Genomic DNA, 15558 nt, shown 5'->3' with positions numbered 1-15558 from the left:
TGGATCTTCTCCATGAGGCTGGTTGGCCTGTTCCTCGGTACTGGAGACTAATGGTCTGTGATGTGTATGTATTCCGGGATGGATCTTCCCTAGGCCTTGTGAGCCATATATAGTACCGAGTGGTTGTGAGGTTGTTATCATTGTTGTTATCTGGAGATGGATCTTTTCCACGGGCTGGAATGGCCTTCCTCAGTACTGAGTGACTGCTTTTATGTATATATCCCGAATGGATCTTCCCTGGGCCGTATTAGCCATATACATACTGAGTGGACGAGCATTTGAGATTTGTGGGCACATGAGGCACGCAGCATGGTGCATTTCATATAGCATGTGTATTGGCATGTAGACGTAGTAGGGTTACACTTCCTTATCCTGTATTTACCCGCTCTGTTTTACGATTCGAGTTGTTTATTTAACTAAAAGCATGCCTACGTTTCTGTATATTATTCCGGTTAGCTTTGATGAGGTTGAGTTCGTTACTACCTATCAGTCCAAAGGTTGGACTTGTTACTTATGAGTTGGTGTACTCACGTTACCCCCTGCACCTGCACCTCATGTGCAGATTCAGGCACTTTGGATCCAGTGGCGGTGGTTGATCGAGGCTTCTGACTTAGGAAATTATTGAGGTACCTACACGGCGTTCGCAGGCCTTGGCTCTCCACCTTACTTTCCAGTTGTATTTCAGTTGTTCCCTTAGACATTATATTAGATTATGTATTTTCCTTAGACGCTCATGCACTCAGTGACATCACGGTTTTGGGCTGGATTGTATTTATTCTTGGAATTTCTTATGTTTCAAATAGTTCTTTAAATGTTAAAAGCTTCCGTAAATGTTTTCAAACTTATTGCTATCGTGGGGAGAAATTCAAAAATAGCCAGATTTACAATTGGTCGTTCAAAAATAGCTCAGTTTCAAAAGAAATCGAAATTTAGCCACTTTTCATGTAAAGATAAATCTGAGCGAAAACGTTGTTCAAAACTCGAAAAATACGCCAGTATATTATACTGGAGTTCCAGCATAAGTATGCTGGAACTCCAGCATAATATGATGGAGTTCCAGCATAAGTACACTAGAACTCCAGCATAATATACTGGAGTTCCAGCAAGTATAATTGCCTAGTATAATATACTGGAGTTTGGAGCACCGGTGCTCCAATCTCCAGTATATTATACTGGAGTCAGCAAAGTATACCGGTCCAGCATAATATGCTGGAGTTCATACACAGGTGCACCGAACTCCAGTATATTATGCTGGATCGGTCTCTGTTGCAGCAAAATAGTGGCTATTTTTCATTGACTTTGTAAACGCTGACTATTTTTGAATGACCAGTCCAAAAACTGGCTATACCGTGCTATTTTTACTCTATCGTGTTGATTGTTGAATTGAGACTGGCCTACTTTCACGATAGGCACCATTACGAACGGGTCGGGTTTTGGGCCGTGACAAATACCGTTTGAGATTGGTTGAATGTGATCAAGTCAGAGCCTCGATAATATGTTGAAGGAAATTGATTGGACTTTATATCGTTCCTTATTTAGTTTTTTTTTTTAAATTGAATTCTTCAAAACTTACATATAAATACAACTTGAGAAAAACTCAAATTCTAATATCGCGGTTCAAATTGTAATATCTTAATCATGAAGTTATTCTTTTGGAATCAATATTTAGTTTTGTAGTTCAAAGTAGAAAAAGAAGAAATATGCTATAAAACATAAAAGAATTGAAATGGAAAATTACTTTCTTGGATCCTGAGACTGCTAGAGACATTGCCACTATTATTGCCAAAAATCAATATCATTCGGTTTGGGATGGTTAAAGAAAAAGAAAACATGGAATGATGAAAAAGTGGTGCCTAGATAAAACAAAAAAGAGAAGGGGGGAAAAAATCTAAGAAAAATAAAAAAGTATAAGGAAATAAAGATGAGAGGCAGAAAAAGCAAAAGAAGACAGAAAAACAGACTTATTAGCTTTTAGCAAATGGTGATGAATAAGTATGGGAGTTGCATAAAGAAGTAACAACAAAAACCAAGAGGGAGAAGAGAACTTGAGGTATTGGAATTTGAGTTTAATTTTTATGCTTGGACATTATAAAAGAATTTATATAGTATTAGATCATTTAAAAGATAATTATCGTTTATTATAAGTAAGAAATTAGTAACCTAAAAAATAAGTCAAGTACCTTACTATAACACTTAAAATATGTTGTTAGTGTACGACTTTTTTACACTATCACTATAACAATAATTATATACCTAGTGTAATTTCATAAGTGGAGTTTGGGAATGATGTATGTACGCAAACCTTATCACTACCTTGTACATATAGAGAGATTATTTCTGATAGATAGGGTTGTACATGGACCGGGTTGGTTCGATTTTTATCAAAATCAAACCAAACCAATTATACCGGTTTGGATTGGTTCGGTTTTGTCGGGTTTTTCGGGTTTTTTTGTTACATGAATATTATTTCAATCTTACTTTATTAAAATTATAGATAAAGCTTTGATAAGTGAATATACGTTTAGTAAATATGGGGAAAAAATGACAAACTTATGATCTATTAAAATATTCTAATGGGAGAATTTTTTTAGTAACACATGATAATTATTTTCTTAGTCGTCTAACAATAATTTTTCATTAATTTACGCTTTCAAGGTTAATACATGAGAGGATCCCAAATATTTCTACATTTTCTAAAGAAAATTCACTATAAAGTCTTAAAAATATAAATAAAATTTATATATTTATATGTCGGTTTGGTTCGGATTTTTTTACTCAATACCAAATCAAGTCAAACCAAACCTAGTCGGGTTTTTTAATCGATTTGATTTGGTTTTTTCGTTTTGGTGCGGTTTTCCGATTCGGTTTGAACACCCCTACCGATAGACCATGGGCTCAAACAAGCATAAACACAACAATTAAAATAAGAAATGCAGGAACCAAGAAGGGAAATATCAGATACAATAGTAATCTAATGATATATCGAAGAAGAAGTAGCATCAGGAAGCAATCGAAATCTAAAAAAAAAAAAAGAATAGTAGTAAAGCTACTGGTATGAGAAGAAAAAGAAAAAATTAATAGTATTTTTCACTATACACAAATTAAATCTTTGGGATATTACATATGACTCTTTTTTCTTTTCTTTTCCTTTCCTTTTCCCCTCTCTCTTCAGACAAACAAAACAAACTTATAAGGAACTAATTATCATGAAACATCCTCTATATCCAACACTTAGAAAAAGCAATTCTAACCAACAAAACATTACTTCCCTTAAATTTACCACTCTTTACAAATCCTATTTCTCAACCATTTCCTACACAAACACAACCCCAAAACCATGAACCATTTCATTTCTCTCTTTCTCACTACATTTTTCTCAATTCTCTTCTTTCTCACAAAAATTCCACTTGTTTTGTCCATTACCACCACCTCTAATTCAAATCTTTCAATTCAACTCATTTCTCTTTTATCCTTAAAATCTTCTTTTCAAGATCCTAATAATACATTCCAAGATTGGAATCCCACAACCACCTTCTCAAAATTTAATTTTCAACCCTTTTGGTGTACATGGTCTGGCATTAAATGTGACAAAAAAACAAGCCAAATTACAACACTTAATCTCTCAAGAAGAAATCTTTCTGGTAAAATTCCACAAGATATTAGATTCTTGACACATTTACACCACTTAAATTTGAGTGGAAATTCTTTTGATGGACCTTTACAAACAATTGTTTTCCAATTTCCTTTTCTTAGGACACTTGACATTAGTCACAACTTTTTTAATTCAACATTTCCACTTGGTATTACTAAACTCAAATCTCTCACACATTTAAATGCCTATAGCAACAATTTCATCGGTCCTTTGCCACAAGAAATTGTTCAACTTCAAAATCTTGAGTACTTAAATCTTGGTGGAAGTTACTTTGATGGTGAAATTCCAACAAGTTATGGAAATTTCAAAAAGTTGAAATTTTTACACTTGGCTGGAAATTTACTGTGTGGTAAAATCCCACTTGAGTTAAGTTTCTTGAACCAACTTGAACATATAGAAATTGGATACAATAATTACACTGGCAATATTCCTTCTGAATTTTCCTCTTTATCAAATTTGGCCTATTTAGACATTTCTCAAGCTAATCTTTCTGGTGAAATTCCATTTCAATTAGGAAGCTTGAAAATTCTTGAATTTTTACTTCTTTTCAAGAACCATTTTATTGGTAAAATTCCTCAGAGTTTTTCCCAATTAACATTGTTGAATTCATTGGATTTATCAGACAATCATCTCTTTGGCAATATTCCGGCTGGATTTTCAGAATTAAAGGAGTTGAAAATGTTATATTTGATGAACAATAATTTAACAGGTGAAATTCCACAAGGAATTGGTGAGCTACCAAATCTTGAATTTTTGGCTCTTTGGAATAATTCACTCATTGGAATTTTACCACAAAAATTAGGATCAAATGCAAAGTTACAAAAACTTGATGTCTCTTCAAATTATTTGTATGGTCCAATTCCACCAAATCTTTGTCTTAGCAACAAATTAGTTAAACTCATCCTATTTTCAAACCAGTTCAGTGGTAAGATTCCTTCGTCCTTAGCAAACTGCACTGCTTTATCGCGGTTGAGAATTCAAGACAACAAACTCAACGGCTCAATTCCTTTAGGACTCGGGTTTTTGCCAAATTTCACTTACATGGACATCAGCAAGAACAAATTTTCAGGTGAAATTCCAGAAGATGTTGGATACGCCGCGAAAATGGAGTACTTGAACATATCTGAGAATTCATTTAACAGCGAGTTGCCTGAAAATATTTGGAAAGCGCGGAGTTTACAGATATTCTCAGCAAGTTACAGTGGCCTTGTTGGAAAAATTCCTGATTTTAAAGGGTGTGAAAATTTGTACAAAATTGAGATTGAAGGAAATAATCTCAATGGCAGTATTCCATGGGATATTGAACATTGTGAAAAGCTAATTTCGTTAAATTTTCGACGAAATTCGCTTACTGGAATCATTCCATGGGAAATATCTGCAATTCCTTCAATAACAGACATTGATTTGTCACATAATTTTCTCACTGGAACAATTCCTTCTAATTTCGACAAGTCTAGTACATTGGAACATTTTAACGTGTCATATAATCAATTAACAGGTCCATTGCCATCGTCAGGATCAATATTTTCTACGTTTCATCCGTCGTCGTTCATTGGAAACGAAGATCTTTGTGGTATTATTATACATAAACCGTGCAGGACGGATAGATTCAACAATGGAGAAATAGAAATTCGGCGACAACCTAAAAAAACAGGAGCTGGTGTTCTAATCTGGATTGTTGCTGCAGCATTTGGAGTAGTATTGTGCTTCCTCATTGTGGGTGTCCGATGTTTCTATTTGAATTATAGCCAACGATTTTCAAGTGATAAGGAAATTGGACCGTGGAAGTTAACAGCATTTAAAAGGTTAAATTTTACGGCAGATGATGTCCTGGAAAGCATAACAACCACAGACAAGATACTAGGAATGGGATCTGCAGGTAAGAAACATCCTAAATATTACCATCTCTGTCTCAATTTATGTGATGCAGCTCGGATTTCAAAGTCAAATGAGCGTTATTTTTTTGTCGCGAGCTTTTTATATGCATTTTCAATATTTTGAATTGTCAAAATATTATGACTAGTAGTACTTTTTATATAGTTTCCAAATATGTATTTTTATATCAAAAACTTAAGCGTTTGGACATAAAAACTATAATTTTTTTAAATATATATATGGAGTTAAGTTGAAAAACAGCACTTGGAATTTGAAATTATGTTTGGACTTGCATCTCACTTTGAAAAAAATATTGCAGTTTTGTGAGTGGGGAAAAAAAACATTTTGAAAAGTGGGCTTTTGAAAAACTCATTTTCCCTTCGGGGATGGCCCGGTTGGTTTGGAGGGCAGTCATCCATATAGATGATTTGGGATCGATACTCCCTCAATGCCTTCTGAGTCGAGCCTGTCGCACAGGGATTGCCTAGTGCGGTTTACATCCCCTGTGTGGTTTGCATGTTATTACATAGTTAGGGGTCTACCCAGTACGCACAGAGTACTCACCCGAAAGGCAGAAGTTGTGGCAGAGGCCGTAACGACTGTGGGTTTTTCTGGGTTGCCAAAAAAAACTCATTTTCAAAAAATTTCAAAAAACTTACAAAATTTCATTGACAAACACTTTTTTGAAAAAAGTCGGAAAAGAACTATGGACAAACGGGTCCAAAAGATTCTACATTTAATTTTGCAATAAAATTAAGGAGTTTGACTCTCGAAATTCAAACTACATCAATAATATTATAAATATTAAATATGAACTCATATTTTCAAACAACTCAAAACGTTGACTCGTTTGAATCTGTTTCAGGTACAGTGTACAAGGCGAAAATGCCAGGTGGCGAGATCATAGCGGTGAAGAAACTATGGGGAAAACAACAAAAGGAGACAATAAGGAAAAGAAGGGGTGTGTTGGCTGAGGTTGATGTCTTAGGCAACGTAAGACATAGGAATATTGTGAGATTATTAGGTTGTTGCACTAACAATGAGTGTACCATGTTGCTGTACGAGTACATGCCTAATGGTAGCCTTGACGACTTGTTACATGGCAAGAACAAAGATACAAATTTTGTGGCTGATTGGTCTACTAGGTACAAGTTTTTGTCACTTCAAATTTATTTGGTATGATAATGACTTGAATTGAGCCGAGAGTTTATCGGAAGTAGCCCTATATCTCACACAAGGTAGAGGTAAGGTCCGAGTATACTCTACCTTTTTCGGATTCCACTTGTGAGATCATACTCAGGGGCGTAGGCATCTTGCTTGATTACGGTGTCACATGACACCGCTTTATCGAATTTTTTTTTTGCAATTTGTATGTGTAAATAATAAATAACATTAAAATATTTGGTATAAATAAAAAAATGACAATATTTGCCGTTATAGTAATTTATTTACTTGTTCACTTTTTCAAATATTGATACCATTTACAAAAATTCATGCATACGCTAATGATCATACTGGATATGTTTTTGTTGTTGTAATGACGTGAGTTGCGCTTATATAAAGAAGTACTGAAGATTCATATTGCAGATCTCGATATTTGGAACTGAAACATAGTCGTTGTTTTTATTGATTTACTAGGTACAAAATTGCACTAGGGGTGGCACAAGGAATTTGTTACTTACATCATGATTGTGATCCTGTAATTGTTCATCGTGATCTAAAACCTAGCAATATTCTTTTGGATGGAGAAATGGAAGCTAGGGTTGCTGATTTTGGAGTTGCTAAATTGATTCAGTGTGATGAATCCATGTCGGTGATTGCTGGATCTTATGGCTACATTGCACCCGGTAAGTATTTTAATCTCTTTAATTTTCAAGGATTATTTTCAATAATCAGTTAAGTTAAGTAGTACAATTTGAACTGCACCACATAAATTCGAATCTAGTTGTCTTGTGTGTGTTTGGTATGATCGAAAATCCTTTTTTCAAAGAAAAATCTTTTATCCCAAAAATATTTTCAATGAGGTAATCATAAATAATTGTTACGCAAATAGTCGATCATATTCAATGTTTATTTTTCTAGCTGATATACATATATTATACATATTTATGTACATATTATGCATGAATTGTAAATATATTTTATGTATTCACCAGCTATTTTTAGTTTAAAAGATTAGGTGGCAGTTTTTTGGGTGAATTCTTGATAGTTCATACACAAATTGCCGGTCAAATTCACTGATTACTTTTTTAGCCGATATATATAGATTATACATTAATTATATATGAATTTTATATTTATCATATATTCGCACACTTTTTTTAATTTAAGAAATTAAGTGAGCAACTATTTGGATTAATTCATCAAATATTTCCCTTTTCATTAGGCGGAACTGGAAAATTATTTCCTTATCATCTTTAGTTCTCAAAAATATAAAAAGATAGCTCGTACACTAAACTCTCGTTATGTGTGGGATCCGGAAAAAAAAACCGGACCACAAAGGTCTATTGTACGTCATATTGAATTACTTCCGTTATGAAAATACAATTTATACGATCAGCAAAATTTGATTAAAAGTTCTGTCCCTAGTGACTGTGAAGGAAAATTTGGATTTATCCAATGTTTATTATTTTATGCTTTAGAATGTCTTTTTTCTGTTGTGTAATGTTTATCCAAAAATCTATCGTCATCCTGTCGGTTTAGTTCGTTCTGTAGGGTGACGAAAAGAGTCACTTACATGCTTAACGTGGTGTCATGTCATAAAATGCTGTATTTGGTGAACTTCATGGTCTATTCTCTCCATTTTTTTATTGTTTTAATCGTAGTATTCAGGTACACTTTGTTCGAAGCAAGTGAAGAAATTACTTAATAATTTTGTCTCTATTAAAATTTGAACCTTGTAATTTTCAATTACTTCATTGATTGTTGGGTCTCACCTTTATATGTTTGTTTCTGTCCATTTTCAAGTGTCAAATGCCTCAATAGTTTCAACTTATGGGAATCTATGTTACTCGTAGAACTAGTTCATATTTTGAACTTGTGCACCAATATTTAGAGAAAATTTGCGATATTTTTCCAAAAATTTACATAGTAGGAGGGAGATGATATGTTATAGAATGCAGTTTACTTTTGCTGTCTTTAATTTGAGAGATGGATCAATGATGTTAAGTTAATGAATACCTTCGTCGCTGTTGTTGTTATTAGTATTTAGTGCTTTGTGATGATATATAGGTAAGAATTTGGTATAAATATATATATTTTCAAGAAAGTTTTCAAATCATCATAAAGTGTAAGGGTGGCACAATAATTATCATCATCTTCTCTTTTTTGCTCTTTCTCGCCGTGATTTAGTACTACAGTTTTAATTTAACCTTTTAGGGGCCATGGGCAGTACTAAATGGGTGTGTTGGCCCTTAGGCTTTAATTTTGATTTTCACTTTATGTTATTCTTTGGACCCACACAGATTTTCCCAAAGTATTATCTGAATCTTCATGATTATTAATCCCCCTAATTTATTACTAGTACTAGTACTATATTCCTTGGCCTTAATATTAAAGAGTCAAACATACTAGATTTCTAGGCGCTATAAGACAATATGTTATGATAACCCGTTTATTTTTTTTATTATTTTTCTTAGTTTTTTCCATAGTGTTTCTTAAATGGGAAAATGATACTGTATAGTCAGTTTCTCAAAATAATAGCTGAAAAATGTATATTTTATGTATATATTTCCGGATTGGTTTGCTGGTGTTGTTGCTTGTTGTTACTCTTTTCCTTTATTCATCACGAGCCTTTTTACCCTTTTTATCTCTTTTGTTTTTCCTGAGTCGAGGGTCTACCGATCGAAAACAACCTCTCTATCTTTCCAAGGTAGGGTTAAGGTCTGGGTATACACTACCCTCCCAGACTTACGGTATTATACTAGGTATTGTCGAGATAACCCATTTATTCGTGCTAGATAGTTATGTTTACTTAATTATCTTACTTCTAGAACTTCTTAACTTGTAGTACAAGTACTCATCCAAGTCCATTAAAATGTAGTAATACTATAGTTGACCAAGTATGTTGTATGTTTGCAGAATATGCTTATACATTGCAAGTGGACGAGAAGAGTGACATCTACAGCTATGGGGTGGTGCTAATGGAAATTTTGTCCGGAAAAAGATCGGTAGATCAAGAATTTGGTGATGGAAATAGCATTGTAGATTGGGTGAGGTCCAAAATGAAAAACAAAAATGATATATATAACGTGTTGGATAAAAGTGTTGGCGCTTCATGTCCTCGGGTGAGGGAGGAAATGATGTTGTTACTCAGGATAGCGTTACTCTGTACTAGCCGAAATCCCGCTGATAGACCTTCTATGAGGGATGTTGTGTCTATGTTACATGAAGCCAAACCTGAAAGGAAGTTGTCCACGAATGATGGTGGTAGTGCAACTGCGGCATTTTCTTTGGTACAAAAAACCAATGTTGAGTGTTAATATAATTTGGATTTTTTTTGCTCTCTTTTTCTCTTCAAATTGTGGGGGATTTGTATAGGAGAATCAATATTTTGTTTTAAACTTTATCTAGTGGAGATTCATGGTGTTGTGATTCTATTATTACATATCGAATAGACCACTAATTTTAACTTTACTAGTAACAAATAAATATTGATATCAAGGATTACAAAAATGGAACAAAATATAATGATATTAAGTACTCTTAGAATATCTCAAAACGGTGTGTTTGGTCTAAGGAAAAAAGATATATTCAAGATCAAGCTCCTTCTTATCTGCTCCTCTCCTTAGCCAATTGGATACAATGTACTCGCAAGGTTTCCTCTTCTACCTGCACATAGAAAGAGATCATTGATCGGAGAAAAAATTGAATTAAATTCTTCGTTTTTATAAAAGCCTTACAAAAAAAATAGGAATAAGTTGACACGTTCACTAAAAAAAGTCCCCTTGTAGCCAATCATTTACTAATATTTATGAATTATGAGCGAACAAATATAGTGCCCAATTAAAAAAGAATGATTTTTAATTGGTTGAACCTATCTTCACTTTAAACCATAAATATAACTAAAAGAAGCTAATTAGTTAAAACATATATTTACAAAAAGCCACTACAAAAAAAAAATTAGAGTTCTTTGTGGCGACTCGAAAATCACTGAGACATGTCTAGTCGTTGAAGTGACTACATTTCGTCACCGCAAAAGTCACTATTAGCGACTCTTAATAGTATAGTAATATAATGTAACCTCCAATATATTTTAGTCATGTTTTAGCTATGGTTAATTAGATGAAAAAGAAGTTGGCGAATTGAAGTCGCGAGGCTAGGAAATGGAACTTGGAACTAGTTGTTGCGTGTGAGATATGGCAAAAGAGATTGTATTTAATTTTGGAGCAATGAACATCTAAGATAAGAAAAAATGATAAGACATTTACAGATAAATTATCAAGAAATAAAGAAGGACAATGAGAAAGAATTCAAGTAAATAAGAGTTTACTTAATAGAGTTGGAAACTTGCTATTGGACAGATTCACCCATAAGGGGAAAAAAATTAGGCTGTGGACATAAGGTATTTTATCCGTCATGCGAGAATTTTCAACGACCAGTAATTCGAGTCATGATTGTTACAGACAATCCGCTTTCACGGAGAAAAGTTCATAAGTCTCCTACCTAGTATTACGTGTTAAATACTTCAAATAGACGTCATCAAAGAACAAAAAGGAAATTAAAAGCTAGATCTCACCTCTAAAGAAGAAACTGTATTTATATGATTCTCTAGTTCCTCCAAAAACTCTTTCTCCTGCTTTAAAATGACTATAAGCTCTGTGAGCAAAAAACATGACTGCTCAACCTGGAAAATCAATCACAAAAACTGTTACTAATTTTTTTTCGTTATTCTAATTAATAGATTTATAAATTTTCGCAATGGAGAATTTTGATTAATTACCTCCCATTGCATATTCATAATAAAATCCTCGATACTGTCCATGACTTCCTCAGCTGAGATCACAGCATCATAAACCGACGTCACTTTTGCCTGTCCAAATAATAGAAAATTAATTTTCTGATAATAGAAAATTTGACCTTCCGATTTTTTGTATTTTTTATAATAAATATTCACATATATTTTAATTAATTTAATGAGACAAAAAATAATAATATTACAAATTTATTATTATAGTAGATAATATTCACTGATCATACGTATGATCATATATAAGCTCCCGCTATGCGCGGGGTCTGGGGAAGGGCCGAACCACAAAGGTCTATCGTACACAGCCTTACCCTGCATTTCTGGCTTTCTGCAAGAGGCTGTTTCCACTCGAACCCGTGACCTCCTAAAATCACATGGCAACAACTTTACTAGTTACGCCAAGGCTCTCCTTCAAGAAGTCACCTCTCTCTATATATATATAAACCTTTATATATTTTCAGTTCAACGGAAACAAGTACTAATATAATAAAATTTTCAACTCTACTTAAGATATATTAATAGTATGTATTTCAAAGTAGGGCAACAAAACATGCCACAAAGTTTGTACTACTAAAATTGTTCTCTGTCCCAAAAATTTAATTTCTAAGGTTTTAAAGGAAACAAAATACTATGTGCCACCAAAAATACGTTTTTAATTTTATCCAACGCAACTTCTTTTTATATTTCTCTACTATATATGCCCAACATGATCCCAACTAGTAAACTTAATTTACTTCAATAAATATGTAAAACTGAAGTAAAAGTATTTTAATTAAAAAAAAAGATAATAAGAATTAATACCTCAGCTCCATCGACTAGTGGAAGACAAAGAGAAACTGCTGACAATTTCCTGGCCACCCTTCCAACTGCTTCAGAATTTTTGACCTCTAATCTTTGCCATTCTCTAAGTAAACGACCTTGAGAATTCATTATTCGGTTTATTTTAATTTCGTGCTTCAATTTTTGCACTTGAATTCTCTTCTCTGCAGTAAAGTTTCTCATTATCGAGATTCTTAACCATACATTGAACAATTTCTTCTGTTACACAACCAAGAAAAATGATGAGAATATGCAGTTTACTAGAAATTAAATCACAAAAAAAAAAAAAAAAAAAAAAATTGAAAAATGTTATATCTAGTCCTGAAAACACGAGTAGATAGGCGCACCCAAAATTTTAAGGCAACGTGGAAAATTACTCTGTTCAACCAGTGCTCCCTAAAGGGTTTTAGTATTTGGGGTGTCAAGTGATTTAAATTAATCATTTCCAAGGTATAGACACACATACGATAAAATTTCTACCAAAGTTTACGTGGTCATCTAACTCATCAATAGGACACATAGGTACGCCTCTGCGCATGGCATCATTTAAAAAAAACATATCTCACATAAAGAAATAAAAAAACTCATGATGTGCCACATGATAAAAGACAACAGTATTAGGTTGGGTCAACAATAACTGTCATAATATTCTTTTTAAGTGGTGCAGCGTGAATATTATGTAAAAGTTAATATGTAAGCATATAGGCTATATGCTTTGTTAAATTATATTGTGATATATAGGCATAACTAAATTATTTTCTTATAAAAAAGAATTTTATGATTTTGGTCAATAAGCTGAAAGTCGGCTATGACTGCCCATGAAATTAACTCTCAAATTAAAATTATTGGAAGTATAATAAAATATCTAGCCATTGAAGAATTTAGAAAACGTTACCTGTGCAACCTTCTTGATTGTAGCCATAGAAGCCTCAGCACGAGCATTGACAAACCTCCATTGTACCAACCTATTATTCATAATCCTATATTGATGAAAATCTTCTTCTAATACAGGTGACACTTTTTTCTGCTTAAAATACTTCAAAACCCCAGCAACACCGCCTCGACCGCCACCACTATTCTCCTTAGACTCCACTTTCAATTTTCTTGTACTCGGCGACTTAGGGACCGTATTAGGCAATGGACGTCCTGGTGACAATGCCCATGCAGAAGAAGAATTAGTACTAATCTTACTCTGATTATTGCGTTGTAAGAATTTACCAAAACTATGATGATCTCCATTTTCTTGAGACGACTTTTTAGTCGTCTTGATTTGTGTATAATTTGGGCTTCTCATCAATGGGCTAACATTTTCTTCTCCTCTATAAGTTCTCATTTTCGTCGTTGATTTTGACCGATTGACAAGACTTGGTACAGGGTCTATTGATGAGTAGGTGTGAATTTCGGGGAGTGACATTCCACTTTTGCTTCTTAGTAATCGTGGAGAATTAGCTGGTGATCGCGGAATATTAATGGCTGGTTGATGATTTTGTTTGCGAGTACTGCGATTTTTCTCCTTCTCCATTTTGATGATTTGATGTAAGGTTTTTGTTTTACAGATTTGTATTTTTGGGAGAAAGATTAGTGTATAAAATTCAACAACTAGTTATATAAGAGAAAGAAATGTAGGTTTAGAGAACTATAGCTTATAAGGCTAGTAGTTGAGAGCACGTTAATATGTTTTTTCTTCTTATACTAAATTATATAGTTCGAGGCTAACACGAAAATTGGTCGACTACGTGTATTTATTTTATCATGTATATATGTTAAATGAGGAGGACTTTCTGGAGGTCAACGTTAATTTGCAGTCATTTGATTATACGAAAATGTATCAATCATTGGTTGCTTTAACCACCAACAGACGTGGTGCGGTGGATGAGACTGTTCTTCCCTTAACTAGAGATTTCGGGTTTGAGCTTTGGGTATGAAAAAATCCTTGGTAGGGAGCGCTTCCCCCGGATGGGGTCCTACGCGGTGCGAATCCGGATATAGTCGAGCTCCAATGTGAGTACCGAATACCGGGTGGGAAACTAAAAAAAAAAAGATTATACGAAAATGTTAGACAAGTCGTCCTATTAACCAATATATGTGAAATCCCGTTTTTGACTAGTTAGATTACTACTCTGATTAGCAATAACAATAATAATTATCATTACGCTTCAATCTCAAATATATAAGAGTCATATAAATTGAAATCGGTTATATAAAGTCTCATTGCCTATATTTTTCTATTTGAACGCACCACAGGTTCAATGTTACATTCAAAATAAAAACAAACATAAAAAGTAGTATTAGAAGTCTGTATTTTCTACTGAGATAAATATGTAATTAGGCTAAAAGATTCCTAAAAGGAATATGACCTAAGGTAAATGAACTAACACGACTGAAATGTATTTTGAGTTAATTAGTATTGCCTATATAACTTTCTTACTGTGTCCTAACTTTTGCTAAGTTGTTATAGGTTCTAAAAGATTATCGGTCTTTCAAAATTATTTTCTTACATGTAATTTTAGAGTTACTTCGTTTTCTTTTAACACCTTCACTTGACATGATTTCACATCTACAAATGAATGCATCTCAACACAAGGCATGACCAAACTATATTTCAAAATTTCTTTCAATTTATCCTCAATATAATGTGTGTTACTTATACTTTCTGACAAAATATGATTATTTTTAATCATGTCCAATCTTCTACAAATTACGATTGCACAACCAACTTAGCATTCACATCTTTATGATACTCAGCCCAACATCCACACCATGTATCATTGTTGTAACCATCTATAAATGTACTTTTCACTTTGATAAATATCCTTTTAACTAATGATGTAAATATCTGATTAACTGCATGTGTTTTCACAAATTATTATGGGTATTATGTACGGATAAAATCGAAGATAATGTTACCCCAATTCCCCGATAAGGAAGCTAGAGGGAGGCTTGATCTGACGCAACTTCGAGCGAAGCCGAATGGTCACTTGTTTTGGAGCCCAGGGAGTATGAATGGTGCAGCTGGGATCAGGCACGGCCAAACAACGGATTCGGACCAAGTAAATTTTCGAGACCAAGTAAAAAGAGAAATGATTGAGCATGACGAGCAGGTAGCCGTAATATTCGCCTCAACCGGATATTACGAAACAAATACCGTCCAATATCAATTGCAAATAGATATTTGCCGAAAAAAAGAAGATTCTTACCTTATTTAGACTTGTACTAGGATTGAAATTCTCCTACTATATAAAGG

At 33.6% G+C, this 15558-nt stretch overlaps 2 protein-coding genes across 2 annotated transcripts; one reads left to right on the top strand and one right to left on the bottom strand.

Moving 5' to 3' along the window:
* The first annotated feature begins 3209 nt into the window (after positions 1–3209).
* LOC107813221 (uncharacterized) lies at positions 3210–10047 on the top strand. The gene is made up of 4 exons (XM_016638457.2): positions 3210–5531; positions 6393–6672; positions 7166–7374; positions 9608–10047. The coding sequence occupies exons 1-4, from the start codon at positions 3338–3340 to the stop codon at positions 10006–10008; spliced, it is 3084 nt and encodes a 1027-aa protein (XP_016493943.1). The 5' UTR covers positions 3210–3337; the 3' UTR covers positions 10009–10047.
* LOC107813220 (QWRF motif-containing protein 7) lies at positions 10040–13947 on the bottom strand. Its single transcript, XM_016638456.2, has 5 exons — positions 13210–13947; positions 12297–12533; positions 11469–11558; positions 11265–11372; positions 10040–10357 (listed from the first exon to the last, which is right to left on the bottom strand). The coding sequence occupies exons 1-5, from the start codon at positions 13834–13836 to the stop codon at positions 10298–10300; spliced, it is 1122 nt and encodes a 373-aa protein (XP_016493942.1). The 5' UTR covers positions 13837–13947; the 3' UTR covers positions 10040–10297.
* Between the last annotated feature and the right edge of the window lie 1611 nt (positions 13948–15558).

Source organism: Nicotiana tabacum, chromosome 11 (assembly GCF_000715075.1).
Source record: "Nicotiana tabacum cultivar K326 chromosome 11, ASM71507v2, whole genome shotgun sequence".
Lineage (NCBI taxonomy): Eukaryota > Viridiplantae > Streptophyta > Magnoliopsida > Solanales > Solanaceae > Nicotiana > Nicotiana tabacum.
The sequence above is the reverse complement of the archived record's forward strand: the minus strand, read 5'-3'. Positions and strand labels throughout refer to the sequence as shown.

Bases quoted from the DNA above. Each gene is read 5' to 3' on its own strand.
- LOC107813221 (XM_016638457.2), top strand. From the start codon at position 3,338: ATGAACCATTTCATTTCTCTCTTTCTCACTACATTTTTCTCAATTCTC. The intron at 5,532-6,392 runs GTAAGAAACATC...AATCTGTTTCAG, and splicing joins ACTAGGAATGGGATCTGCAG to GTACAGTGTACAAGGCGAAA. The intron at 7,375-9,607 runs GTAAGTATTTTA...GTATGTTTGCAG, and splicing joins TTATGGCTACATTGCACCCG to AATATGCTTATACATTGCAA.
- LOC107813220 (XM_016638456.2), bottom strand. From the start codon at position 13,836: ATGGAGAAGGAGAAAAATCGCAGTACTCGCAAACAAAATCATCAACCA. The intron at 11,559-12,296 runs GTATTAATTCTT...TTATTTGGACAG, and splicing joins CACTAGTCGATGGAGCTGAG to GCAAAAGTGACGTCGGTTTA. The intron at 10,358-11,264 runs GTGAGATCTAGC...TTCTATGTGCAG, and splicing joins ATACAGTTTCTTCTTTAGAG to GTAGAAGAGGAAACCTTGCG.